The 26,660-nt window shown below is 43.1% G+C and overlaps 1 protein-coding gene across 1 annotated transcript in view; it reads left to right on the forward strand.

Annotated features, from left to right (window-relative positions):
- The window catches only part of SAMD8 (sterile alpha motif domain containing 8), a 48,341-nt gene extending 22,045 nt beyond the window's left edge, over positions 1 to 26,296 (forward strand). The window contains exons 2-5 of the mRNA XM_082268103.1: positions 9,603 to 9,698; positions 11,937 to 12,054; positions 14,750 to 14,900; positions 25,446 to 26,296. Of these exons, the coding sequence (XP_082124229.1) occupies positions 9,603 to 9,698; positions 11,937 to 12,054; positions 14,750 to 14,900; positions 25,446 to 25,750 (670 nt within the window). The 3' untranslated portion in view covers positions 25,751 to 26,296. The remainder of the gene's footprint in view (positions 1 to 9,602; positions 9,699 to 11,936; positions 12,055 to 14,749; positions 14,901 to 25,445) is intronic.
- Positions 26,297 to 26,660: the final 364 nt, after the last annotated feature.

The raw sequence follows: 26,660 nt of genomic DNA on the forward strand, positions 1-26,660 counted from the left end.
AATAGGCCCAGTCTTAAAGTGGATAAATGGACAACTTTGTGTAAAGCGCTACTTGGATGTTAGGCCTATGTATGTGGCCAGGCTGTGAAAAAGTGTTACACATGTGGTATCGCCATACTCAGGAGGAATAGCAGAATGTATTTTGGGGTGCAATTTTTGCTATGTACATGCTATGTGTTAGAAATATTGCATAAATGGACAGCTTTGTGTAAAAAAAAATGTGTTTTCATTTTCTTTCCACATTTTCCAAAAACTTGTGGAAAAAAATGACATATTCAAAAGACTCATGCCTCAAAAATTATACGTTGGGCTGTTTGCTTTCCAAAATGGGGTAATTTTATGGGGGTTTCCATTGTCCTGGTGCTCCAGGGCCTTCAAAAGTGCGATAGGTTGTCAGGAAATTATATGTGTAATTTGTGCTCCTAGAATGCCGGACGGGGCTACTTGGATGTTAGGCCTCTGTAGGTGGCCAGGCTGTGAAAAAGTCTCACACATGTGGTATCTCCATACTCAGGAGGAGTAGTAGAATGTGTTTTGGGGTGTAGTTGCAAGTATACATGTGCTGTGTGAGAGAAATAACCTGTTAATACGGCAATTTGTAAAAAAAAAAACAAAAAAAAAAACAAAATCTTCATTTTGCAAAGCATTGTGGGAAAAAATTACAACTTCAAAAAACTCACCATGCCCCTTATTAAATACCTTGGAATGTCTACTTTCCAAAAAGGGGTCATTTGGGGGGTATTTGTACTTTCCTGACTTTTTAGTGTCTCAAGAAATGAGATAGGCCTTCAGTACATCAGGTGTGATCAAGTGTGATCAATTTTCAATGATTCGCACCATAGCTTGTGGACTCTATAACTTTCACAAAGACCAAATAATATACACTTACTTGGGTTATTTTTACCAAAGATAAGTAGCAGTATAAATTTTGGCCAAAATTTGTGAAGAAAAATTACTAATTTGCAAAATTTTATGACAGAAACAAAGAAAAATGCGTTTTTTCACAATATTTTCAGTCTTTTTTTATTTATAGCACAAAAAATAAAAAACCCAGTATTGATCAAATACCATCAAAAGAAAGCTCTATTTGTGGGAAAAAAAGGACGCAATTTTTGTATGGGTACAGTGTTGCATGACTGAGTAATTCTCAGTCAAAGTGTGAGAGCGCTGAAAGCTGAAAATCGGTCTGGGCAGGAAGGGGGTGAAAGTGCACTGTAGGCAAGTGGTTAATGAGATTTTGCTCGTTGGGCATTTTGAGACTTCAGAGATGAGCGTTTTACGAGCTGGAACATGGAACATAGGGCGCTTCTGTTGGGGAGATCAATCCTCAATAGTGAAGGAAAAGGGGGGAAAGGGGCTAGATGTGCTTCCATGGTCATGCGGTGGGTACCACGCTGACACTGAGGCAGCTCTTCTGAAATGATAGAAAGGACTCCAACTGATAAGGCAGGAAAGGAAGGAGGCGCCTCTAAGTGCAGCTTGCAATAACTTTATTTGCACACGGAGAATAAAAAAAATTACAAGATAGGCAAATGAACGGACTTGTAACGTCATCACTCGGGGTCCATTCCTTACCCTGTGGCTCTGTCTCACTAGGCCATCCAGCAGCAAGGAGAGGTGGTGGAGTAGAGGAGCCCAGCAAAGGACAGTTCCTCCGTCCGAGGCTGCGGTGGAACGCATGCCTCGCTCGTGGACTGCACAGGGCATAGTGACGTCAGGGGCGGTAACGCGTTTTGGAGCTTGTGCAGTAGTGCTCCTTCGTCAGACCAATCTGCATTACCAACGCATTACCAACGCGTTACTGCCCCCTGACGTCACTATGCCCGTGCGGTCCACGGGCGAGGCGTGCATTCTACCATAGCCTTGGACAGAGGAACTGTCCCTGGCTGGGCTCCTCTACTCCACCACCTCTCCTTGCTGCTGGACGGCCTAGGAAGACAGAGCCACAGGCTCAGGAATGGACCCCGAGTGATGAAATTACATGTCCATTTATTTGCCTATCTTGTAAGTGCTCTCCCATTGACTTTCTATTAGATTGCGTATTTTTGGTGCATTCTCTGAAGGTGCATCAAAAAATGTTACATGCAGGACTTTTGGCGCTTTCTCAGAAAATGCACCAAAAACACCCGATCTTATAGAAGTCTATGGGAAACTGTGGGTAACCTCCATGGATACACTGCACTGCGGCCAGACTGCAGTGTGAAAGGGGCCTTATGCTTTATTGCTGGCACATCCAACCTTTGTGGATGCATATTTCTGTGTAACTGAAAAATGACACACGCTTGTAACTTTATTTTTCATTGTTAAAAAAAAAAAAAAAAAAAAAATGATTGAAACAGAAAATACATTAAATTCACATATAATCTTAAAAGAAGATTTTTGTTCACGCAATAGATTACATGTCAGCAGAACCAAACCACGTTACAATTTCCATGATAAAAGTACTTGCCATAAATACAAAATTCTGCTCCCAAGCAGTCTAGCCTAGACTATGATTACATGGTCTGTGGTATTATGGGTGTGTCATGTCATTAGAGACTGAGAACATGTTGTTTTCATTCAAATAGGCCCTCACTGAGTATGATCACCTCCATATACCAAGTCTATATAGTTACTGCAAAGAAACAATGTTTTAAAATTGAAAGTGAAAGGGGCACTCAGCAATCATTGTGGGCGTGCATGCTAAGTAGTGTGTATAATACACTCACTGGCCACTTGATTAGGTACACCTTGCTAGTACCGGGTTGGACCCCGTTTTGCCTTCAGAACTGCCTTAATTCTTTGTGGCATAGATTCAACAAGGTGTTAGGAACATTCCTCAGAGATTTTGGTCCATATTGACATGATAGCATCATGCTGATTTGTCAGCTGCACATCCATGCTGGGAATTTCCCATTCCACCACATCCTAAAGGTGCTCTATTGGTTTGAGATCTGGTGACTGTGGAGGCCATTGGAGTACAGTGACCTCATTGTCATGTTCAAGAAACCATTGGTGAGATGATTTGAGCTCTGTGCGTTATCCTGCTGGAAGAAGCCATCAAAAGATGGGTACACTGTGGTCATAAAGAGATGGAGATGGTCAGCAACAATACTCAGGTAGGCCATGGCATTTAACAATGTTCAATTGGTAATAAGGGTCCCAAAGTGTGCCAAGAAAATATCCCCCACACCATTACACCACCACCATCAGCATGAACCGTTGATACAAGGCAGGATGGATCCATGCTTTCATGTTGTTTACACCAAAGTCTGACCCTACCATCCGAATGTCACAGCTGAAATGGAGACTCCTCAGACCAGACAACGTTTTTCCAATCGTTTGTCCAATGTTGGTGAGCCTGTGCGAATTGTAGCCCCAGTTTCTTGTTCTTAGCTGACAGGAGTGGGACCCGGTGTGGTCTTCTGCTGCTTTAGCCCATCTGCTTCAAGGTTCAATGTGTTGTATGTTCAGAGATGTATTCTGCATACCTTGGTTTTAATGATTGGTTATTATTTGAATTATTGTTGCCTTTTCTTTCATCTCAAACCAGTCTGCTTATTCTCCTGTGACCTCTGACATCAACAAGGCATTTTCATCCACGCAAATGACGCTCATTGGATATTTTCTTTTACTGAGCATTCTCTGTAAATCCTAGAGATGGATGTGTGAAAATCCCAGTAGATTTTTGACATACTCAGACCAGCCCATCTGGCACCAACAACCACGCCATATTCAAAGTCACTTAAATTCCATTTCTTCCCCATTCTGATGCTTGGTTTGAACTTCAGCAAGTAGTCTTCACCATGCCTAGATGCCTAAATGCATTAAGTTGCTGCAATGTGATTGGCTGATTAGCAGTTTGCGTTACCAACCATTTGAACAGGTGTACCTAAAAAGTGGCCGGTGAGTATTATCTTCTACAGAGATCACATCCCTGACAATGCCTCCATTCCTTTATTGCCATCTTTATGCAGACATCATTCAGGGTTAGTATCTTTTTTCTTGACTGAGACGTTTTCTCGGTTGGCACAATCCATGTAAATCATTGCCGTTCTTGTTTGTGTTCACAAATTTCGGACACGGAACAACCCTTGCGTCATCTTCTCACTTTGTGTCTTCCTATGAAGTTACAATATTGCAGCCTGTTAACTGGGTAGAGGAGACTAGGAAAATGCTTCCTCCTGCCTGCAGCAGGTTGACATTAACCTTGCCCAGGCAGAGTCAGTAAAAGAGAAGGGCAGGAATGAAAAAAAAACAAACATACTGTACTGTGCAAAAGTTTTAGGCAGGTGTGAAGAAATGCTGTAAAGTAAGAATGCTTTCAACAATATATATTTTAATTGTTGTTTTTTATGTTTACAAATTGCAAACAGAAGAATGCAATACCATCAGGGAGGCTTGTGATTGGCCCCAATTTTTTCTGCAGCATGACAAAGACCCCAAACATGCAACCAATGTAATTTTAAACTATTTTCAGCGTAAAGAATCAAAAGGAGTGCTGGAAGTGATGCTTTTAGACCCACAGAGCCCAGAACTTAACATCATTGAGTCTGTCTGGGATTACATGAAGAGATTTGAGGCAGCCTACATCCACAGAAGACAGCCTACATCCACAGAAGATCCGTGATTAGTTCTCCAAGATGTTTGACATAACCTACCTGCCGAGTTCCTTGACAAACTGTGTGTAAGTGTACCTAGAAGAATCAATGCTGTTTTGAGGGCAAAGGGCGGTCACACCAAATATTGATTTGATTTGGATTTTTCTTCTGTTCATTTACATTCCATTTTGCTAATTGGTAAAAAGAAAATATTAACACTTCTATTTCTTAAAGCATTCTTAATTTACGGCATTTCTCTTTCGTTCATTGATAGACACAGCTCCTGATTCTTCTTAATCATTGGGTTATACTACCCCCTACAGCAGTAGGACACTAGGCAGGAAAAAGCTTGATTACACCTATGGGCAGTCCCGGGGGGTGTACACCCACACACTTTTTTTCTGCCTAGTCAGGAGTAAGGACCCAATTCCTTGTGGGGATCTCTGGTCCTCGCAATTTCTTTCTTTTTAAATTGATTTTTTCCTATCTTTTGTTGTTTTTGTTCCTGTGAGAATCTACTATCAACTGCCATTCTGGGCGACGGACTGGATAATCTAGATCCAGGTGCTGAAGGATATAGGTTTGTCTGAATTGGTGATTCCTGCGCTGTTAAAGATTAGAAAATCTACCTCTAGGAAGATCTACCATCGTATTTGGAAGATGTACACTGCGTGGTGTAAGTCTTTTGGGGATTCTCCCTCGTGGCTCAAATCTTGGCTTTCCTCCAACGGGGGGGGGTTTGAGTAGCGCCTGGCCTTGAGTACCATCAGGGACCAGGTTTCGGCCTTGGCGGTTTTCTTTCAACGTCCATTAGCCACATTTTCCTTGCGTATCTTTCTGAAGGGAGGTGTGGCCAAATCACCTGATTTGGATGTAAATACCCTCAAATTAAAGCTGAAAGTCTGCAGTTAAAACACATCTTGTTTGTTTCATTTCAAATCCATTGTGGTGGTGTACAGAGCCAAAAATATTAGAATTGTGTCGATGTCCCAATATTTATGGACCTGATTGTAGATAGCTGCAGCAGAAAGTATAGACTACGTAATGAATACAATACAGTAACTATTTACTATCAAGTCGGAAAGTCGCTACAGCCACGTAAATTCACCTGTGTCAATAACACATTGCTTAATCAATAATATATATATAATTGGTTGAAGAAAAGAAATAGTCTATTTTTCCTTTATTAGATATAATCAACACCGTGTCGGAAAATAATTATGCCTAAACTGGCAGACGATAAGGTCCATCCAATCAGACCTTCTCCTTGAATTCTTCTGCAACAGCATGGGAGGGTCGAGCCTATGCTACTAGCTACGCTGACAAAGCTTAACGTACTGGATTCCTGAGGTGGAGAATATACTTTTGAATAGGATATAATGCCAAAGATCACACATTTTTGAAATACACATTCAGTTTAATTCAGAAGTGAGAAGAAACTTTTTCAGGGCAGTTATTAAATTATACCTTACCAACAACAATTTTTGTGATGTGTTATTGAAACACACCCAGGGATTCTCAAGGTCACTTATGTGATGACCCATAGAGAATGAGGGCTTCGAAGAGATCGATCAATAGAGCCTCTGATTGAGAGGATGTTTTAGATTTGAGAGCACACATGTATCTGATATGGTGTCTTCTGATTGAGAGTGTGTGATCTTTTTGGAAGAGAGAGTGAGTGTTAGGCAGAGTGAGGGTTGATCCTCTTTCTTTCATTGGACTTTCCCTTTGTATTCCCAAATTTCCTTATCTAAGGACTAGCCTAGAAGGTGTAGTTCAGAATATTTACTCACATCTCATTGCAAGATACTTCTATTGATTAACCTAATGTTTGTAGGTGTTCACTGTACCTGTCCACTAGTGTTAGGCAAACGGTTCGGCCTGAGCATGAGTTCGGCCGAACATTTGCCTGTTCGTTCGTTTGCCAAACACCTGAATTTTCAGGGTGGTTGCCCTGATGCCCCTCCCCCCTTTATTGACCTGCCAGGCTGCATGCCCAGGTAAGGGTCTGGTATGGATTTTAAGGGGGGACCCCATGCATTTTTCCCCTCCAAATCCATACCTGTCCCGAAGAGTCTGGTATGGACTGGGGGGGGGGGGGGGGAAACCCCCACACTGTTTTTTTTTCTCAATAGCCAGGTGCCGACAATTCTAACCTCAAATCATTTTAAATGGGATTTGACTTTTTTTTTTTTTTTAAGAAATCTCATTTTTGCTGCAGCATGTTTTATGCATGCTACAGATGCTCCACTTTACAGGCACATTAGGGGACCCCCCCCCCCTATTTATTTTAGTTTTTTTAATTGATGCATGTCCCCCAGGGCAGTATCTGGACCCCATACCCCTTTTATGGCCAATTACTTGCATATAAGCCTTCAAAATGGGCACTTTTGAGTTTTCCTGTTCGGCTCCTATAGACTTCAGCGGGGTTTGCCGTTTGGGTTAGAACATTTCCCCTGCTCGGGAGTTCTGCTGTGAACCGAACAGGGGGTTGTTCGGCCCATCCCTACTTTCCACCAGACTAGGAATCTTGATTATAGGTCTTCTGGAAGTAAAATTGGTTTTATTGGTTTTAATCAAATCAACCCTATCTTGGGTATTCTGTTATCATCCCTAGGTGCATCTCCTGTACCTTGTCCGCAGCCCCTATTTTGCATCTTGTGGTGGTCCAGTTGGGTCCATTAGCTGATGCATTTCCCACCCTAGGCTTATACTCGAGTCAATAGGTTTTCACAGTTTTTTGCGGTAAAATTAGGTACCTCGGCTTATATTCGGGTCGGCTTATACTAGAGTATATATGGTACTTGTGATCTTAATATCTAATGTACCTTCATTTTAATCATGGGACATTTGCTATGGATGCGTGACTTATCCAGAGACAAATTTTGAGGTAATAAAAAAATCATCCCTCAAAGGACATCTGGCTAAATATCACATCATCATTTTCCATCTGACTTCTGAAACATCCATATTATGAGTACATAATTATTTCCTATTTTCATTATCACAACAATATATATACATTGTACTGTATAGTTCTTGTCATAATTGAGTCCTTTATATAGTATGGTGCTGTGCATATAAATAAATTGTGAAGTGTTTGAACACTTGATAGTTAGGGTAAGATGCGGATCTTTGCTTGCTTTTATCTGCCTCTTCCATCCACTGATGCCAACAATGGAGCATAATTCCCCTCCCACCACTAACCACAATGTGAAGGGGCACAATTCCTCCCAATGACACCAATAGGGCAGAATTCCTCCCACCTCCACAATCGGCAATAAAAAAAAAAAAACATTGAAATGTTTTAACCCGTCTTTACTCTGCCCAAAATTCAGTGTGGGGACACCTTACATTCAGTTGAAATAAATTGATAGTTAATATTAAAAATGAATATGCAGTTTTGTGATAGGCTGTGTTGGTGCAGCCTTTGTTTTTGAAGAAACATCTTTGCTAGTGTCTTCCGGCCAATAACCAGTCATAGAACAGACATCCGGATCTTAGGCTCAGTTCCCATATATGCGAATTGGATGCGTTTTTGAACCGCATTCTATGGGAATGCATCTAAATTGCACAAGTCATCAGTTTTGAACACAAATTTGATCTGGGAAAAAAAACGATGTGGGTTCCCCTTTGCCTGGTTTACATTGGGGCTTATGCAATTTGGACGTTTGGCTCATACAGCAATAAAAACAGGCATTTTTGGACTCCCAGGAGGCACAGGTATAGCCTGTGAAAATCATTGACAGATGTATGCAGTGACTGCACACACACGGCTGAATGCTGTTTTAATATTACCCATTTTTAGGACCATATGCGCTCAGGGATGTATGCTTCAAGTGCAGGAGTTCTGCGTTTGGGACACACGTCCCTGAATGCTTTTGGTTCTTAATTCGAGTACCGTTCGGAACAGTGACAATTTTTTGCAATCCAGTCCAATCACGTGATCCTGCAGCTCTGGCTTTCCCCTGTGTAAGGTGCGCTTAACAGTTGTAAAATACAGGAACTGTGACCTCACTCATAGGCTCCCATGCCCAGTCAGTGTAGCTTGCTCCCTCCTCTCCCCTGCAGCAGCCGCTCACTGACACGGGGGAGACAGAGCTGCAATATCACTTGACCTAACCGAGTAGTTTAAACGAGGTAAGTACACAGATCTTTTTTTATATATGGTATGTAGGATAGTTTTTAGGAATAGTTGGAATAGATGTAGGGAACATTTTTAGGAATAGTTGGCGTTAGGCTTTTCTTTCACATTAAAAAAAGCATGATAGGTTCTGCTTTAGGATTTTCTAGATTTTACCTAATGAGGCCAGAGAACTGCGCTATTGGTGAGAATTACTTTTGTTTAGAATAAAATGACAGCTTTTATTAACTAGCAGAAGCTAATGCTTTTTTTTTATTTGTATGCCACTGTTGGGTTGTCTCCTGCTCTACAGCAGACAAGTGAATATTGCGAAGCAGGTAACTAAGGGTATCAATTTTCAGTTTAATGACTCTTAATACAACCCATGCTGGAGAAATAAATTTAATGCGGTGCCGACTGTTATTAATTGCCTGACAAGCATCTTTTATAATCTCTTTATATCACAGTGCCCCCTAGTGTCCATTTGTCATTTCATAAAACAGAAATGTCCATGATACTTTTTATTTGCACTAACTTTCAATTTATATGGACAAGCTTTCGGGGTGTCCCCCCCCCCCCCCCCCCCCGTCATCAAGGTCCAAGAAGTACTAATGCCCATGTAAGGAGGGTTATTGCTTTTCATTCAACAGAATACTACATGAACTGCTTGACTTGTACCCAACAATCAAGTGCCTAGTAGTTAGGAACAGAGTTTGGGATTTATGTTCTTTTTGCCTATTTTTACATATTTTCTTAATTAGATGGGAGAAGAGATGGAGTATATAATGTCTTTTTGCAATTCTGTACTTTTTTCTTTTTTTTGTTCATTGTCTAACAACAAAGTTTGCTCAACAAAGATGTTTTTTGTCTCTAACACCTTCTATTGCTTGGATTTTCAGTGTCCCTCGAATCCCTTGGGCTTTTGCAATGACAGAAATGTGTGGAGTGGTCCTTTGTTACATCTGGCTGCTCGTATTGCTTCTTCATAAACACAGGTAGCATTTGGAAATCAACCTACAGTATATTACTGTCTATCAGTTGTATGACAATATGAATAATATATTTTATTTGAGGTTTAGAAAGCAATTTGTTCTTTTAAAAAACATGAAATATATGTGACCTGTTAAAAGATAAGTGTAGGATTAATTATAAAAAAAATAGATTCTCCCTCCTGTAACTTCTTAGAGTCAGAAATACCATCATTTGAATGCAGAAGCCAATGCATGCTGCTTCACAATTCAGTGATTGGGTTTTAATAGAGATGCAAGTGCTGGAGACCTTTTCTTTAACTCAGCACCAGAGACTAATTTATACCCAACAGCCAAAAAACTTGGGAGCTGGTAATCAAATTCAGCCTACCAATCAGCAGGGTACATGCATTGATTAACGAGGAAGTCTTCAATGCTTGTGTCTCCACGGAAGCCTGATGGATTGGGTGCCATGTGGCATGCAGCGGCTTTTGTGTCAGCTGGTGATGATTTTTTTATATAAAAATAATGCAGATGGCCAGGAGGGAGAAAAATTAATTTTTTTATATAATCCTGCATTTCTCCTTTAAATTTGTATTCCACCCCCCCCCCCCCCCAAGTGAAAATCATTGACAGTTGTATGCAGTGACTGTATACGGCTGAATGCTGTTTATTGGTACCTGTATTTAGGACCATATGCATTCAGGGAGGTATGCTTTGAGTGCAGGAATTCTCTGTTCGGGACACACATTCCTGAATGCTTTTGGTTCTTAATGCGAGTACCGTTCGGAGCAGTGACATTTTTTTTAATCCAGTCCAATCACGTGATCCTGCAGCTCTGGCTTTCCCCTGTGTAAGACGCTCTTAAAAGCTCTAAAATACAGGAGCTGTGACCTCACACATAGGCTCCCATGCCCAGTCATTGTAGCTTGCTCCCTCTCCGCTGCAGCAGCTGCTTACTTACCCCCCCCCCCCCCCCAGCTCCCATATATACCATAGTAGTGTGTATCTAAAAACAAAAATGCAGTATACTTTACCAGTGCTTAGATATTGTGGCTTTTCATTTTTTGGGGGGTAAGAACTTTTTCAGCGGGTACAGAAAATAACTCTTGATCTTGCCAGAAATGCAGTGTCTATTTTAGTTCCTGTGAGTCAAACGGGAAGCAAAACAATCTTATCTGTAAATTAATATTCCCTTTCCCCTTTAGTCCTAATGTATTGGAGATGACCAAGCCCAGCCTATGTGCCAATTATGGCCTCCTCCTTACGTACAGTGGATGAGTTAAAGTAATAACCCAGGGACAGGAAGCGCGTTGTTCACAAATAAAAGGAAACAAAGCGCACATAAAATGGGTTATTAAACAAAAATCTTAGAAATGCACTCACAGTTGTGTAATGTGGAAGGCTTACAGCGCCTCTCAGTGGCCCTTCTGCATGTGGAAAGTTTGTTGTGGCTAGAGGTGGGGCTGGTTGCTGGAAAGGGTGAATGTGCAAAGGGGTTGAGACGGCGCTACCCACAACAAGTGATCCAGTGCTATACAAGTGCAATCAGTGCAAAAAACCTCTCATATATTGAGGGAAAGTGGTATACACAAAAATTATAAGATATGGATAAAATGGGACACTGTGGTGTCAAACCACAAACGACCAATGTGATCTGTTAGTGTATGGTGAAAATGGTCCCAACCAAATAGTGCCGGAGGTGTAACAAATAAAACAAATTTCTATATATCAGTGAAATTTATTCCATTATTCAATTACAGTGTGAAATAAATATATAAAAAGGATAAATAAAATGGTACAAATATATTGGTGATAAAAGGATTCCTGGTAGTAATTGTAGTAAGAACTTTAGACAGATTTTTTCTGCTCAGCTAATAATAATAAGAGTATGAACAGCTTAAAAATGAATAGTTTCATAATGGCACACCTTTTCCTTTTAGTGACCACTGTAAACCCTTAAAGGAAACCTGTCATGAGAAAAGTATGTCCGCTGTTAGTACCTCACTTTGAATCACTGACCGATAATACATGAAGATAGAAGAATTTCTGACTTTTCTCTGATTTTTATTTGCTGCTTGCTTGTTTCTGTGGCATAGAATCCAGGCATCCAGGCAACTAGCATTTTCAGAAGAACAGAATGAACGTTATGGATAGAGTGGGGAAGGGTTAGAACCTTTTTCTGGTTTTATTGCTCTGTGTTAACACATTTTGCCGAAGTTACATAGATTAATTTCATTTGTGACTTTTTTTTTTTTTTTTTAGGTCCATCCTGTTACGCCGCCTCTGCAGCTTAATGGGGACTGTGTTTCTCTTGCGATGTGTCACCATGTTTGTTACATCATTGTCTGTCCCTGGTGAACACCTGCAGTGTTCTGGAAAGGTACTGATATAAGAAATGTGTGAGTGTTGCTGAAAGTGAAACAGCGATAATAAAAAGCTTGACAAACCACTCTTTTCCAGAAAACTTTTCACTGTTGTGGTATCTGATGTAGAAGTTTTTACATGGAGGTTGGCTGTCAAATTGTAGTGTGTTCCTAGTTGCCTTTTGGCTGAATTTTACTTCTTGTTTCAGTTTATCAGCCATAATATACTGTAGAAGGACAAATATTCAGCAACTGCAGTGTCCTTCAGTAATATTACTTCACTGAAAATCATTTGTGTGTTGTTCTTTTCAGTGGGTTTAAAGTCTAACCCACCTCCCTGGAAAATCTTGATTCCCACATTTGTTGTGTGTTTTTGAATGCACTAGGCCAGCACTTTTTTTTTTTTTTTTTTTTTTATAGCAACAGATATTAACCAAATAACATTGTGTGTCAGATTATTTCAAGATTTTAAGCACCCCTTATATGTGTTGATGTATTTATTGCTCATACCCTCTAAGCCCCGGTTCACACTAGGGCGACCTGTGAGGCGACCTGGTCGCCTCACAGGTCGCCGCAGGTCGCCTCCCATAGGGAAGCTACGGACCCGTTCTAATAGGAGCGACACAAGTCGCTCCGACCTAGAAAAAGGGTCCGGAGCTTCTTTGGGGCGACCAGGAGGCGACCGCCATAGACTTCAATGTTATGAAGTCTGTGGCGGCCGCTCCGAGGTCGCGGCGCGCTGCTTGCACCGCGATCTCGGAGGTCGCCCCTGAAAGTAGCGTCGCGCCAGTGTGAACCGGCACTAAATGTTTAACATTGCATCCAAGCAAGCCATCATGTGTTTAAAATAATCAAGTAACTGATCAGGTTTATTTGGTTTAGGATTTAGGACTGGGTTTTGCAGAGTGTGAGGTGTGTACATTCATGGTAACTGCCCTGTCCTGTTGGTTGGATACTGCAGAGTTCAGGACACAGGTGCCAAATGGCCTTGCAGAAGACTATCTTTATTCTGGTGTTAACTACCAATGGATGATACCCCAGGCAGCATGGTAAAAACCATTGAAAATGTTTTTCTCGGGAAACTAATATTATCCAGGATGCTAATTTACACTCCAAATTCGTACTCATAAGGCTTTTGACCACATTAGCTGGTCGTATATAATTTGCTACCCACTAGGGTTGAGCGAACCCGGACTGTGTTTGCTACCTCGTCCTCCTCCACCGCCGCTTCCACCTACACCGCCACATCCACCGCCACCTCAACCTCCTACTCCATATGGGCCTCGTTCTCCTCCTCCACTGCCGCCGCTTCCACCTACACCGCCATATCCTCCGCCACCTCAACCTCCTACTCCATATGGGCCTAGTCCTCCTCCTACATCATTCAAGATGATTATTTTTTATTTTTCTGTTATTTTATGTTATTTCCCTATCCACATTTGTTGCAGAGCACTTGTCATGCTCTTAAGATTTTGCTGCCATTTGCAGCCCTTTCCATGTTTGTTTTAGAGCCATTTTAGTGCTCAAAAGTTCGGGTCTCCATTGACTTCAATGGGGTTTGGGAACGGGGTAAAGTTCGGGTTAAGTCCGGGTCACGAACCCGGACTTTTTTTTCAAGTTCGGCCAGACCCGCCGAACCTGGACATCCAGGTGTTCTCTCAACTCTACTACCCACGTATGGCATTACCGGGAATTTTCTCAATGGTTTTCGAGCACTTTATTAGGCCCATCAGACCCGTATCAAACTACCAGGCAAGAATTCCCAATGTTTTCCTCTCCAAAGAGATACTAGACAAGGATGCCCCCTGTCCCCACTTCTTTTGGCGATAGAGCCCCTTATGGGTGGAATTTGAGAAGATGTTAACATTAAGGGATACTGCAAAGGACCAGAAGAATTCAAACTGAGTTTAGACTCCTTTCAAACTATATCAGGACTTATATCTTTATGTAATGTGATAAATGGGTGCGCTGATAACTCAAAAGCTGCTACCTGAACTGTGTATAGTGTGAATAGAAATGAATAAATAGGTGCGCTAAATGATAAGAAAATCACAATGTATACATAACAAATATACAAAACAAATATACAAAATGCGCGTTTCTCAAATAAGGACCAAGGTGTCAAAAAGTTTATTCATGTTTTTGTGGAAGATCACTTTTTGACACCTTGGTCCTTATTTGAGAATTGCACATTTTGTATATTTGTTTTGTATATTTGTTATGTATACATTGTGATTTTCTTATCATTTAGCGCACCTATTTATTCATTTCATTTATATCTTTATGGACCTTGCTTTGTGCACTGCTCCAAATCATTTGGAGGAGGGGGGGATTATGGTGTGGGGTTGTTTTTCAGGGGTTGGGCTTGGCCCCTTAGTTCCAGTTAAAGAGACTCTTAAGGCATCAGCATACTAAGACATTGTGGACAATCATTAGGCTAGAGCTGCACGATTCTGGATAAAATGAGACTCACGATTTTCTTGCTTTGAATAACGATCAATGATTGCTTTGAATAAACATCATCTTTCACGTTATACCAAAAATTGGGCTAACTTTACTGTTTTACTGAAATCCAAAAAATCTGACAGATTTGTTTTCAGTCACTAGACATATGGGAAATGTGTAAATGTGTATTGTTTGGCAAAATGTGGTTCTACTGTACAATTCCATCAGCAAGACTATGTTTTACACAAACTGTTTGTTTTATTTCAGCTCTATGATAATATGTGGGCAAAACTGCAACGTGCCTTTGCAATTTGGAGCGGCTTTGGCATGACACTAACTGGAGTACATACTTGTGGAGACTACATGTTCAGTGGACATACAGTGGTCCTCACCATGCTGAACTTCTTTGTAACAGAATGTAAGTTTACCTGGAAGGATATCTGTCTTTTCTGTACCTGTTACTTAACACATCCATTTTGTATTTCTGTCATTTAGAAAAAGGGATGAGGGGCTTTTTTTAAACTCTAATCAATACCCCAAGTGATGTGACTAAACTGTATACTATGTTCCATAATATGTGTGTAAAATGTCAGTGTGCCCTTGCAATTTGGAGTCTCTTCAACATGACATAGAATTCAACATGACATAGAATTTCATCTATTACTAATGTGATAGATGTGATTCTGCAAAGAAAATGGGTTGGAAAGGTCTGCACTTAGCATTTAGATCTGTAAATAAAATGTATATTAATATAAGTTGCTACTATCACTGTCTTGTCTACACGTTGCCTGTATTCCCTGTTATATGGTGTGCTAGAGCGGTAATATATTGGACCTGGACTAACGTCCTGATTTAAAGGAGTTTTAAAGGCGGAAGGTTTTTCATTTTAATGCATTCTATGCATTAGACACTTACCTGAGGTCCCTTTCTGTCCAGCATTGTCCACTAGTGTCTTAGCTGACCGAGATTCTCCCTCCTGATTGGCTCAGCAGTGATGCCTTTGGCTGCAGCTGCTGTCATTCAAAGTCAGCTAGCCAATCTGGAGAGAGGGGGCGGGGCTGGGGCTCTGTGTCTGAATGGACACAGGGAGCGGTGACTCGGCTCGGGTGCCCCCATAGCAAGCTGCTTGCTGTGGGGGCACTCAGCAGGAGGGAGGGGCTAGGTTCACAGAAGCGGGACCCGAGAAGAGGTGGATCCAGACTGCCCTGTGCAAAACCATTGCACAGTGGAGGTAAGTGTAACATGTTTGTTATTTTTATAGGAAATAAAACAAGACTTTACAATCACTTTAATGTTGCCCTCATAGTCTAGAATCATTTAACTTCCTGTGAGACTAGGAACTGCTCTTTGGAGGTGTGTCATCAGGCCTCCCCGGACTCATAAGAGAATGCTGCTGAGAGCAGTGACACTCTCTGCAGCATTCAGGATCCACCCACCACAGAGAAGAATGAGTTCCACGATGTCTTGTGACCAGACAGAAGATCGCTGGAAAAAAATATATAAGCAAGGGTGATGGGTTTAGACAGTAAATGGAAGGGGATTGGAGGAACTGGGCTTAAAACATATCAGCTGTAACAGTTTCCATATTTCTGTTTGAATCGGTTTTTTTTTTAAGTTTTTCTTTCCAAGATATAAAAGAAATACAAAATTAGCAACAACAGTAGTTTGCAAATGTAACTTACACAGTAACATTGGTACACCTGAGGCAACAGGAAACAAAGTTGGACTGCTCATTATTTGATTAAAAGTCCAGGTAGTTATTGTGGGCCGACTCACAGCAGTTCCATGATGTGAAGGATCCTGATTGACAGGAAAACCGTGCCTTTCCAAGTAGGAAACATAAAAGCCTTTAAAAACCTGGGGCATCATAAATACTGAACAGCAATGAAAACACTATAGAACAACAATATTTCGATGTTATAACCAGTACCCTCCCAGGACCAGGTCCAAACATCTGTTTCGAACAGGTATTTGGGTCCAAGGACCCCTCTACCAATATCAGGAGTGCCATATGCATATAAAAATAAAATTGAGAAATCAAAAAGAAGATAGGTACTGGGGGAGTATAGACGAGAGAATAGTAGGTCTAAAAAGAAGAGAAAAAAAAGGAAGAAACTGATCCAGCTCAGGGGGGTCAGGCTCTCTCGAGCCTACGTGTCCGGTACCTGCAGATAACTAAGCCATCATGCCTGCCTCCAAAGACGCCCCAAAAATGCCGATAAATGCCTGCAACAAAAACGCCCAGGTGGAGCGGAGCCATATCCCTGTGCTACTAAAAATTCTAAGAAAAATGATCTTTTCTCTTACGTCCTCCGACAGTCGCTGCCCACTAACAGTCTTCACCAATGGGTATTGACCTTTGCTCCGCAGGAGTAGCTAGGCACAAGACTTGTTAGTAACAAAGGCTTTTAGCATAGACACACCCCTAGGGGCTGTCCCACTAGTCAATACCTCCCTGCACCAGCATTCCCAACTCAGTTTGATTTTGCCTAGCTCAGGAGTAGTCAGGCTTTCCTGTGCTGGGGCTTCAGTCTCAGCCTTCTACCCTTTTTTGATTTTATTTCTAAGTGGTTTTCTTTGCTTTACTAGCTGTTATTTTACCAGCTCTTAGATAGGGATCTTCGGATGAAGAAACATCATGTGGAGCTGGGTATCGGACTGGCCGCCCTGGGTCTCCAGGGCTGAGGGTCAGATGGATCCCCAGCCTGCCATGGTTCGCCCTGGCGCTATAAACGACCCATCCCTGCTCGCTGCAGTGTGGGATCTAGCGGTGCGGGATCTTCTGGCCCAGGGGGTGGTGGTTCCGGTGCCTCACCGGGACAGGTTTCGGGGGTTTTACTCCAATCTGTTCACGGTGCCCAGAAAGGAGGGCAAGGTACGTCCGATCCTGGACTTGAAAGCTCTGAACCGCTTTGTGCGTGTTCGGAAGTTCCGCATGGAATCCCTGCGCTCAGTGGTGGCTGCCCTGAGTCCGGGAGAATTCATGGCCTCCATCGACTTGAAGGATGCGTATCTACACATCCCCATTTTCGAAGGCCACCAGAGGTACCTTCGGTTCGCCATTGCGGAGGACCATTACCAGTTCGTGGCGTTGCCTTTCGGTCTCGCTTCGGCTCCGCGGGTTTTTACCAAGGTTCTGGCGCCTGTTCTGGCCCTGTTGCGAGCCCAGGGCATTGCGATCTTGGGATATCTGGACGATCTCCTGTTAAGATCGAGTGCCAGTCAGAGCCTACTGAGCGACCTGTCCACTACGGTACGGACACTTCAGGAGTCCGGTTGGACCATCAACGTTCCGAAGTCGACACTGTCCCCTTCGGTTCGCCTTCCCTACCTGGGGATGGTTCTGGACTCTGCTCAGGCAAAGGTCTTCCTGCCGGAGGACAAGCTCCGGACGCTTCAGGACGAAGTCAGGTCCCTCAGGGACAACCGATCCTCGTCACTCAGGACCTGTATGAGGTGCCTGGGGTTAATGGTCTCGGCTTTCGAGGCGATCCCCTTTGCTCAGTTTCACACGCGGTGTCTCCAAGCGGAGATTCTTGCCAAGTGGGACGGGCGACCTCAGTCTCTGGATCTGTGGGTCTCGCTGAGCCGCCGCACCAGAAGGGACCTTCTGTGGTGGCTCCAGTCCCCGGCGGTGTCGGGGGGGCAAGTCTTTCCGTCCGTTACTCTGGACGGTGGTCACCACGGATGCCAGTCTGTCGGGCTGGGGTGGTGTTCTGGGCAACCTGTGTGCCCAGGGAACTTGGTCGGAGGAGGAATCCTCCCTTCCGATCAACATCCTGGAATTGAGAGCGATAAAGCTTTGCCTTCTCCAGTGGTCGGTGCGACTTCAGGGCCATCCGGTTCGGGTTCAGACGGACAATGCCACCGCGGTGGCCTACATCAACCACCAAGGGGACACCAGGAGTGCCTGAGCGGCCCGGGAAGTGACCGACATTCTGTCTTGGGCCGAGACTCACGTCCCGGCGATAACGGCATTACACATACCGGGGGTGGAAAACTGGCAGGCAGATTATCTGAGCCGCCAGACCCTGGACCAGGGGGAATGGTCCTTACACCCGGATGTCTTCCAGATGTTGTGCGCGAGGTGGGGGTCACCAGATGTGGACCTGTTCGCGTCTCGACTAAACAACAAGGTGGAAAGGTTCGTGGCAAGGACGCGCGATCCTCGGGCAGACGCCTTGGACGCGTTGGTGGCGCCTTGGCATCAGTATCGTCTGATGTATGCCTTTCCTCCAATTCAGTTGCTGTCCAGGCTCCTTCGCAGGTTGGCCTCGGAACCGCACACAGTGATTCTGGTGGCACCGGACTGGCCTCGCCGGTCTTGGTACGCAGACCTCGTTCATCTGGCAGTCGAGCCTCCGTGGCGCCTGCCAATCCGGGAAGACCTTCTGTCTCAAGGGCCGATCTTCCATCCTGCTTTACAGTCGCTGGCTTTAACGGCCTGGCTGTTGAAAGCCAGGTCCTGAGAGACGGGTCTCTCCCCAGAGGTCATTCCTACTCTGATCAAGGCTAGAAAAGCCTCGTCTGGGAAAATTTATTACCGTACTTGGAAAGCGTACTTTGCCTGGTGTGAGTCCAGGGGGTTCTCCCCTCGTTCATACTCGGTGTCGAGAGTGCTGGCTTTCCTCCAAACTGGGGTGGACCAGCGTTTGGTGCTGGCCACGATAAAAGGCCAGGTTTCTGCACTGGCTGTTCTTTTTCAGCGCCCTGTGGCGTCTCATTCCTTAATTTGCACCTTTGTTCAAGTGGTACGTCATTTGGCCCCTCCTCGAAGGGAGCCCTTGGTTCTGTCCGTGTTACAGCGCGCTCCCTTTGAAAAGATCAGGGAGATCTCGTTACCTCTGCTGTCCAAAAAGGTTGCCTTTTTGGTGGCGATCACTTCGGAGTGTCGGAGCTGGCGGCGTTGTCCTGCCGCGCTCCCTATTTGGTGCTTCACAAGGATAAGGTGGTCTTGCGACCTATCCCGTCCTTCCTTCCTAAGGTGATCTCGGATTTTCACCTTAATGAGGACATTGTCTTGCCTTCGCTCTGTGCGAAGCCCAAGCATCCTAAGGAAGTTGCCTTGCATTCCTTGGATGTTGTCAGGGCGATCAGGGTTTATCTGTCGTCCACTAAATCTTTTCGCAAATCGGATTCCCTCTGTCCTTCCTGAGGGACCTCGGAAGGGCATGGCGGCGTCGGCAGCGACCATCGCCAAATGGATCAGACAGACCATTGTGCAGGCCTGTGCCTTGAAGGAAAGGGTTCCGCCCTTCCCTGTTAAGGCGCACTCTACCAGGTCTCTGAGCACGTCTTGGGCCTTCCGGCATCCGGCTTCCGTGGCCCAGGTGTGTAAGGCGGCGACTTGGTCGTCCGTGCACACCTTCTCCAAGTTTTATAAGGTGGATGTTTGGCCGCAAAGTTCTCAGTGCGGCAGTGCCATAGGGACCCTTGTTTATGGGTCTTTGGCTGTTGGGGTGTTTTACCCCTGGGTTACTTGTTTTCCTGGGTTGTTGCTCCTGTTGAGCACGTTCCTGTTGCCCAGCTGGTTCTCTTACTGTGTGTAAGGTTCCTTTCTCTGATGTGGGTACTGCGTTGCTCTTCTGCGGCTGCGTCTCCCACCTCTCATGTCTACACTGCTTTGGGACATCCCATTGGTGAAGACTGTGTGAGTGGGCGGCGACTGTCGGAGGACGTAAGAGAAAACTGAATTTTTGTAAAATCTTACCGTAAAATTCCTTTCTCTGAGTCCTCCGACAGTCGCCGCCCCCCGCCCCTCTTTTGGGGTCTTGTGTACTCTTACTGCTATGCTACCAAACTGAGTTGGGAATGCTGGTGCAGGGAGGTATTGACTAGTGGGACAGCCCCTAGGGGTGTGTCTATGCTAAAAGCCTTTGTTACTAACAAGTCTTGTGCCTAGCTACTCCTGCGGAGCAAAGGTCAATACCCATTGGTGAAGACTGTGTGAGTGGGCGGTGACTGTCGGAGGACTCAGAGAAAGGAATTTTACGGTAAGATTTTACAAAAATTCTGTTTTTTTCTGGTTCTGGACATGCTACAGAGCTGAAACTTCACAGGTACACTTTTTAGACCCCCCAGACACCAAATCCAAAAAAAGTCATGCCTGCCTCCAAAAATGCCCGATAAATGCCTGCAACAAAAACGCCCAGGTGGAGAGGAGTCCTATGCCTGTGCTACTAAAAATTCTCAGAAAAATTATCTTTTTTTCTGGTCCAGGACCATTTTAATGGAAAGTCGGATCACAAGTCGCTTCAAATAAGATAAGGAGGCGACTCCCATTGAAGTCTATGGGACAAGTCAGATACAAGTCACCTCAAAGTAGTACAGGACCCTTTTCAGAAGTCGGAGCGACTTCAGTAGTGCCAATTAAGACGGCACTCATTGATTAACATTGCTTTTGTTATGTCAAGCGACTTGAGGGCACACAAGTCGCCTCACAAGTCTCGGCAGTGTGAATGGACTCTAAGAGAGCAAATTTTCCAAGGATGATGGCTGCTCTCCAGGACTTGGACTGGGAGGGAATATTGGCATCAATGAAGAGAAATGGGAATATTTCAAAAAGAATGTATGCAAACTCACTGCAAAATATATTCCTATGGACAATACGCTTAAAAGGCTAAAAAAAAAACCTATGTGGCTCACAGCCAAAGTTAAAAAAGCTATAAATAATAAGAAAAATATAAAAATAAAGAAACACTATTGTTGTTTTATTGTTATAAAGAATATAACCGAATATGTAAAAAGGAAATCAAGGAGTCAAAAATTCAAAATGAATGACAGATTGCAAAAGATAGGACAAACCCCAAAAAATTATTCAAATATATTAATAGTAAAAAGGTTAGGTCTGAACATGTAGGCCATTTACAAAATAATCTGGAGTGGGTGAATGGGGACAAAGAGAAGGCAAATGTATTCAATACTTTATTCAGCTCTGTGTAAACAAAGGAGCATGGGGGAGCTCATGACCATAATGAGGATGGTATTGACACAGCCTCTAATGATCCACAATGGCTCAAAAGTGATATAATCCAGAAATATTTAGATAGAATAAAGGTGGATAAAGTGCCTGGACCAGATGGCATCCACCCCACGCATCCTAAAAGAATTGAGAAATGTAATTTCAAAGCCTTTGTTTCTAATTTTTAGGGACTCGTTAAGGACTGGAATAGTACCACTGGATTGGCGTAGGGCCAATGTGATGCCTCTATTTAAAAAGAAATCAAAGTCTTTGCCAATTAACTATAGACCTGTTAGTTTAACTTCTATAGTCGGGAAGATATTGGAGAGTTTAATAAAAGACCACATAGATAAGTTCTTGCTGGAAAAAAATATTTTAAGCAACAGACAGCATGGATTAATGAAAGACCGATGTTGTCAAACAAAGCTGATTGATTTCTTTTTATGAGGTGGTAAGTAAAACCTTGGACAGAGGGGTGGCTGTGGACGTAGTATACTTGGATTTTGCAAAAGCGTTTGACACGGTTCCACACACACAGCTAATGTGTAAGGTAAAGTCTACAGGCTTGGAAAGATCAGTTTGTAAATGGATAGAAAATTGGCTAAAAGACAGAATTCGAAGAGTAGTGGTTAATTATTCTTACTCTGAATGGTCTAAGTATATCAGTGGTGTACCCCAAGGTTCTTCCTTAGGGTACACCATGTGCCATGTTGAAATTCTAGTGACCAGTATGAGAGCGTGAGAGTGATAACGCCAAATTTACCACACCTGCTCCCCTATTCACACCTGAGACCTTGTAACACTGAGTCACATGATACTGGGGAGGGAAAATGGCTGATTGGGCCCAATTTGGACATTTACACCCAGGGGTGTACTCACTTTTGTTGCCAGCAGCTTAGACATTAATGGCTGTGTTGAGTTATTTTGAGGGGACAGCAAATTTACACTGTTATACAAGCTGTACAATCACTACTTTACATTGTAGCAAAGTGTAATTTCTTCAGTGTTGTCACATGAAAAGATATAATCAAATATTTACAAAAATGTGAGGGGTGTACTCACTTTTGTGAGATACTGTACCTGGTGCGTCATTTGACTTCAAGTGGTTGTACAGATGGTTGGCTCTCTTGTAATAGCAATTGCTCCCCCCCCCCCCCTCCTGCTTCCTTCCCCTGGCTCTCGGGCTCTCCTGTACCACTGGGAGACCTGAGCTACTATGCGGCACATCCGCCAGCTAGCTGAAGACCAATACAAAGCCGGAATCGGCTTTGATGGATCTCCGCTATGGTAACCCCAAAGCAATGACATGACAACACTTTCGGGTTTACTTGGATGTCGACGGTGCCATTTTTTAAAAATTGAAAGTATTCAAAAATGCTGATCTTGGCGTTTAGAATTCTTTCACCCGAAAAGGAGGGATTTGGGGTCTTAGAGACCCCACATCCCTCCAAAAAGAGTACCTGTCACATGCCTTTTTCCTGTCACAAGGATGTTTCTATTCCTTGTGACAGCAAAAAAAAGAGCTAAAAATAAATAAAGCAACAGTGTGAAAAGAAAAAAAATTTAGTAATTAAAAAAAAAAAAAATCTAAAGTTCCCACGTCCCCACATGTTAACCACTTGCCGTCCGCCCCTCACAGGCAAAGTGACATAGTACTACGTCGCTTGCCTGTGAGGCTCTACGGAGCGAGCGTGCGCCGCCAGAGGCGCGCTCCCGCTCGCTCACGGACCCCCCCCCCCCCCGCGCGCGTGTGCCCGGCGGACCAGATTGTCCGTTACAGCGGGCGAAAGGCAGGCGGCTAATGTAAATACAGCCGTCTGTCATTCTCCCCTGTGTAAAAGTACAGATCATACGGTCCTGCTATGTAGGACCGTTGATCTCTGCTGTTACACACACAGCCACATCCAATCACAGTAAGAAACATGTCCTTGGGACACACTTAACCCCTCCTCATAAAGTTAACCCTTTCCCTGCCAGTGTCATTTTTACAGTAACAGTGCATATGTATAGCACTGATTACTGCAGTAATGTCACTGCTACCCCCAAAAGTGTCAAAAATGTCAGTCAAGGGTCCGATCTGTCCGCCGCAATGTCGCAGTCCCACAAAAAAAAATCGCAGATCACCGCCTTTACTCGTTAAAAAAAAAAAAAAACAACAAAAATGACAAAATTGTTTCCCTTTGTTAGTAAACGCAATAACTTTTGCGCAAACCAATCAAAATACGCTTTTTGCGATTTTTTTTTTTTCTTTACCAAACATAGGTAGCATAAAACAAATTGGCCGAAAATGTTAAAAAATTTTTGATTTTTACATTTTTTTGGGGGGGGGAATTTCATATAAAAAAATTTGAAAAATATTGCTATTTTTGCAAAATTTACGCTCTTTTTTTGTTTATGGCGCGTGATCAAAAAATCGCACAGGTGATCAAATACCACCAAAAGAAAGCTCTGTATGTGGGAAAAAAAGGACGCCAAATTTGTTTAGATACAGCATCGCACGACCGCGCAATTGTCCGTTAAAGTCACGCAGTGCCGAATCGCAAAATACCCCCTCGTCAGGAAGGGGGTAAAATCTTCCGGGGCTTAAGTGGTTAAACTTTCACTTATGGATAGTAACATTTACGTCGTTTGTCACTGTTGTGACAGGATTTGATAAGTATATCTTCTCATGGATGTGAGATTTTCAATGTCCTCATATTATATCATGATCTTTATGGATTACAACTATCATCTTTGGAACTGTGCTTGAGGATAATAGACCACCATTTGCCAAGCCAGCGTGGCCAGTTTTACAGTGCGAGAAAGGAATTCAAGGCATGGAGATTTGTTTTGGTGCAGCAGATAATATCTGACCTTTGGTTGGGATTTCAGCATTACTGCACCCTTAGAACCTTGACTACATAGCCTGCTCTAGACCACTGCAACATTCAAACTCTGTTTGGATATATCCCACATTGCCATTATCCTTTTGCAGCTTTCTACAATCCAGTATGACCAGTATTTCCTTATTGCAGTGTTAGTTTCATGATAGGGGTTTCTGTGCATTATGCCCTAAAGTGACTAACTTGGACACGTGTTTCAGTGACAGCTGTCTGATAGGAATTTCTCTCATTTTAGGGGGATTTCGCTTAATTTTCTGTTGTGTCTCAAGGACAGGAAGTGATAGGAAATATCCCCAATACGACACAGAGGCAAAAAACAACTGGTGGGGGTTTTAAAGAGGAAGTAAACTTCTGTCTTTAAGTTTTACCTATACCTGGGCCTATAATAAGGCTTACCTAAAGGTAGTGTAAATTTCTCCTAAACATGCACTGTTTAGGAGATATTTACTGTACATGCAGCCAGTGACGTCACTGGCACATGCACTCTGAAAGAACGGCCACCCGTGCCATTCCTTAAGAGCCCTGTGCCATGACCGGCGGCTCCCACGTGCATGAGCAGGAGTGACGTCATCCCAGCTCCGGCCAGTCACAGAGCCAGAGTCTGCAAACTCGGAAGCAAGACAGGTGAAGATGGAAGCTGTCTCCACCAATGACATTGCATCACTGGAAGGCTTTGTTTTCAGGTACGTTTCAGATGATGTGCTCGTATGCGATGCATACTAGCAAATTATGCCTTTGCCCTGCAGGAGTATTCAAAAAATAAAAAATAATTTACAACCGCTTTAACCTTTTCCTTCTCTTTTAAAAAAGCTTGGATATACAGTATATACACGTTAATGCAAATGGATTGACATATCTTTTTTTAGGGAGCAGTGCATTTGAATTTACAGATCTGCCTAACTGCTGCAGCCCTTGTAAAGGAAGGCAGCTGACTTTTTGCTTCATCCTAATGTAATTATCTTGATGCAGGCTAAGAGAAGCTGTAGGGATGGTGAAGAATGTCAAACTGATTTTTATGTTAACTGGTATCTAACACGGAAATAGGACAGTGGGAGAGGAAATAATTTGAGACTAGTATATGCATACACAGTATGTTTATAATGTTTGTTCTATTTTTCAGATACACCTCGAAGCTGGAACTTCTTACACACACTCTCCTGGGTCCTGAATCTTTTCGGCATCTTCTTCATCTTGGCCGCACATGAGCATTATTCCATTGATGTGTTCATTGCATTCTACATAACTACAAGACTTTTCCTTTACTACCACACCTTAGCCAACACGCGTGCTTACCAACAGAGCAGGCGGGCACGCATTTGGTTTCCTATGTTCTCATTCTTTGAATGCAATGTAAAAGGACCTGTTCCCAATGAATACTGCTGGCCCTTCTCTAGGCCCCGCTTTCTGAAGAATATATTAGGCTAAAAATATTTTCCCGTAATAATATGGCCGTTTTAATTTAAATGTTTACAACTAAAACAAAGATGTGATATGTCATTTATAGCATTTCCACTTCTTAAATCCTTTGGCTTACAATGTGGGCAGGTACTTAGAAGCATGATGCATCTGTGCTGGCTGCAAAGTGTTCCCTAAAAAGAATTACTGGACTTAATGAAGTAAAGGAAGATGCAAACTTTGACGGTCTTGCACAAACACAATGATAAGCATAAAAGTCTTAACCAAATTGCTTCAGAAATCTCTATTTAGATCTGAGGAACTAAAGCTCACCATAGTTTACGTTGGACTCTTGTGGAATGGTTATTAATATAAATATCTTTAAACTTTCCAAGGTTTAAGTTGCGGTTTATCAGAGACTGAACATCTGTGAATGTTTGGTAAATATGTCTTATAGGGCTCATTCACACGTGTGTTGATTATGACGAATGAAGCAATGCTTATTAACGAGCCTATAGCATTTATGATGTGTTGTCGTTGTGTTTATGAAGCAAGGAAAAAGCTTCAAGAATGCTCAAAAAAATGCCCATAAAATTGTGTTTTTAAGGGGAAGTGATGTAGAGGTTGTGATGTACAGGGTTAGGTTGTATTTTTGTCAATTCTCTGAAAGATATATATCATATATTTTGATCTCTTTGACACTTGGCTTGGTCCAGCTCAACTTTGCTGAAACAAAAAGCTTTGCCTGTGGCAGTAATGCTCAGTGCTTTGCTCCTGCTTGGCTCTGTTAGTTATGCTGGCTGACTTTTCCCTGCACACAGAAGCAAATGGTGTTACCACACGGCTGCTCTTTGCAAAAGGGAAGTGACTGGAGCTGCTCTGTCTTATTCTCTATTTTCCCGTGCATTCTGGGGTACAGGAACCTCCACTGTCTCTTCCT

This window comes from Pelophylax lessonae (assembly GCF_965119305.1).
Source record: "Pelophylax lessonae genome assembly, chromosome: 9".
Lineage (NCBI taxonomy): Eukaryota > Metazoa > Chordata > Amphibia > Anura > Ranidae > Pelophylax > Pelophylax lessonae.